The sequence below is a fragment of the Eurypyga helias genome, unplaced genomic scaffold (genome assembly GCF_000690775.1).
Source record: "Eurypyga helias isolate BGI_N326 unplaced genomic scaffold, ASM69077v1 scaffold20377, whole genome shotgun sequence".
Lineage (NCBI taxonomy): Eukaryota > Metazoa > Chordata > Aves > Eurypygiformes > Eurypygidae > Eurypyga > Eurypyga helias.
Genome location: NW_010260041.1, coordinates 12,206 through 12,748, shown reverse-complemented (window position 1 = coordinate 12,748; position 543 = coordinate 12,206). Strand labels below are relative to the sequence as shown.

The following is a 543-nucleotide window of genomic DNA, read 5'->3' as shown; positions in this document are numbered from 1 at the left end:
GGGGGGGATGGGGATGTCCCCGGCCACCGACGGGCTGCACTGCCTCCCCGGGGTGCTCCCTCCTGGCTTCCAGCCTTGGCCTGGGGACAGCCAGGCTCTGCTGGGGTCAGGATGGGCTGTGGTGGTGGGTCCTGGTGCCTGGGCTCAGGTTTGGGCTCAGCAAGGTGATGCTTTCCACCCCGGTGCAAGCTGGAGAGGGGTGACCTGTCCCTGTGCCCGGGGTGGTCATGGCTGTTCCTGAGGATGCGCAGTCCCCGTGGGCACTGATGGGTCCTCTCTGGGCGTGCAGTTCTCCAGGGGCCAGGAGCAGCACTGGTGGATTGGGCTCCACACCTACGACCATGACGGGAGGTTCAAGTAAGTCAGAGATTGAGCCCCCGCGTCCCCATGCCACTGTCCCCAGCCCGCAGGGCACCACGGCTCAGCACTTCCATCTTGGGGTGGGTGGGGGCCCGTCCTGGGGTGCTGGGATCGAGGTTCCTCACCCAAGAGAGGGCAGTGGTGGGGGGCACTCCCCGTTAGGGCGGGGCACTGGTCACCTTC

At 67.2% G+C, this 543-nt stretch overlaps 1 protein-coding gene across 1 annotated transcript in view; it reads left to right on the top strand.

Annotated features, from left to right (window-relative positions):
* Nucleotides 1–543, top strand: part of MRC2 (mannose receptor, C type 2) — a gene marked incomplete at both ends in the record, with an annotated part of 14,805 nt that overhangs the window by 9,890 nt on the left and 4,372 nt on the right. Inside the window, 1 exon segment of the mRNA XM_010154901.1 lies at nt 290–357. Within this exon segment, the coding sequence (XP_010153203.1) occupies nt 290–357 (68 nt within the window).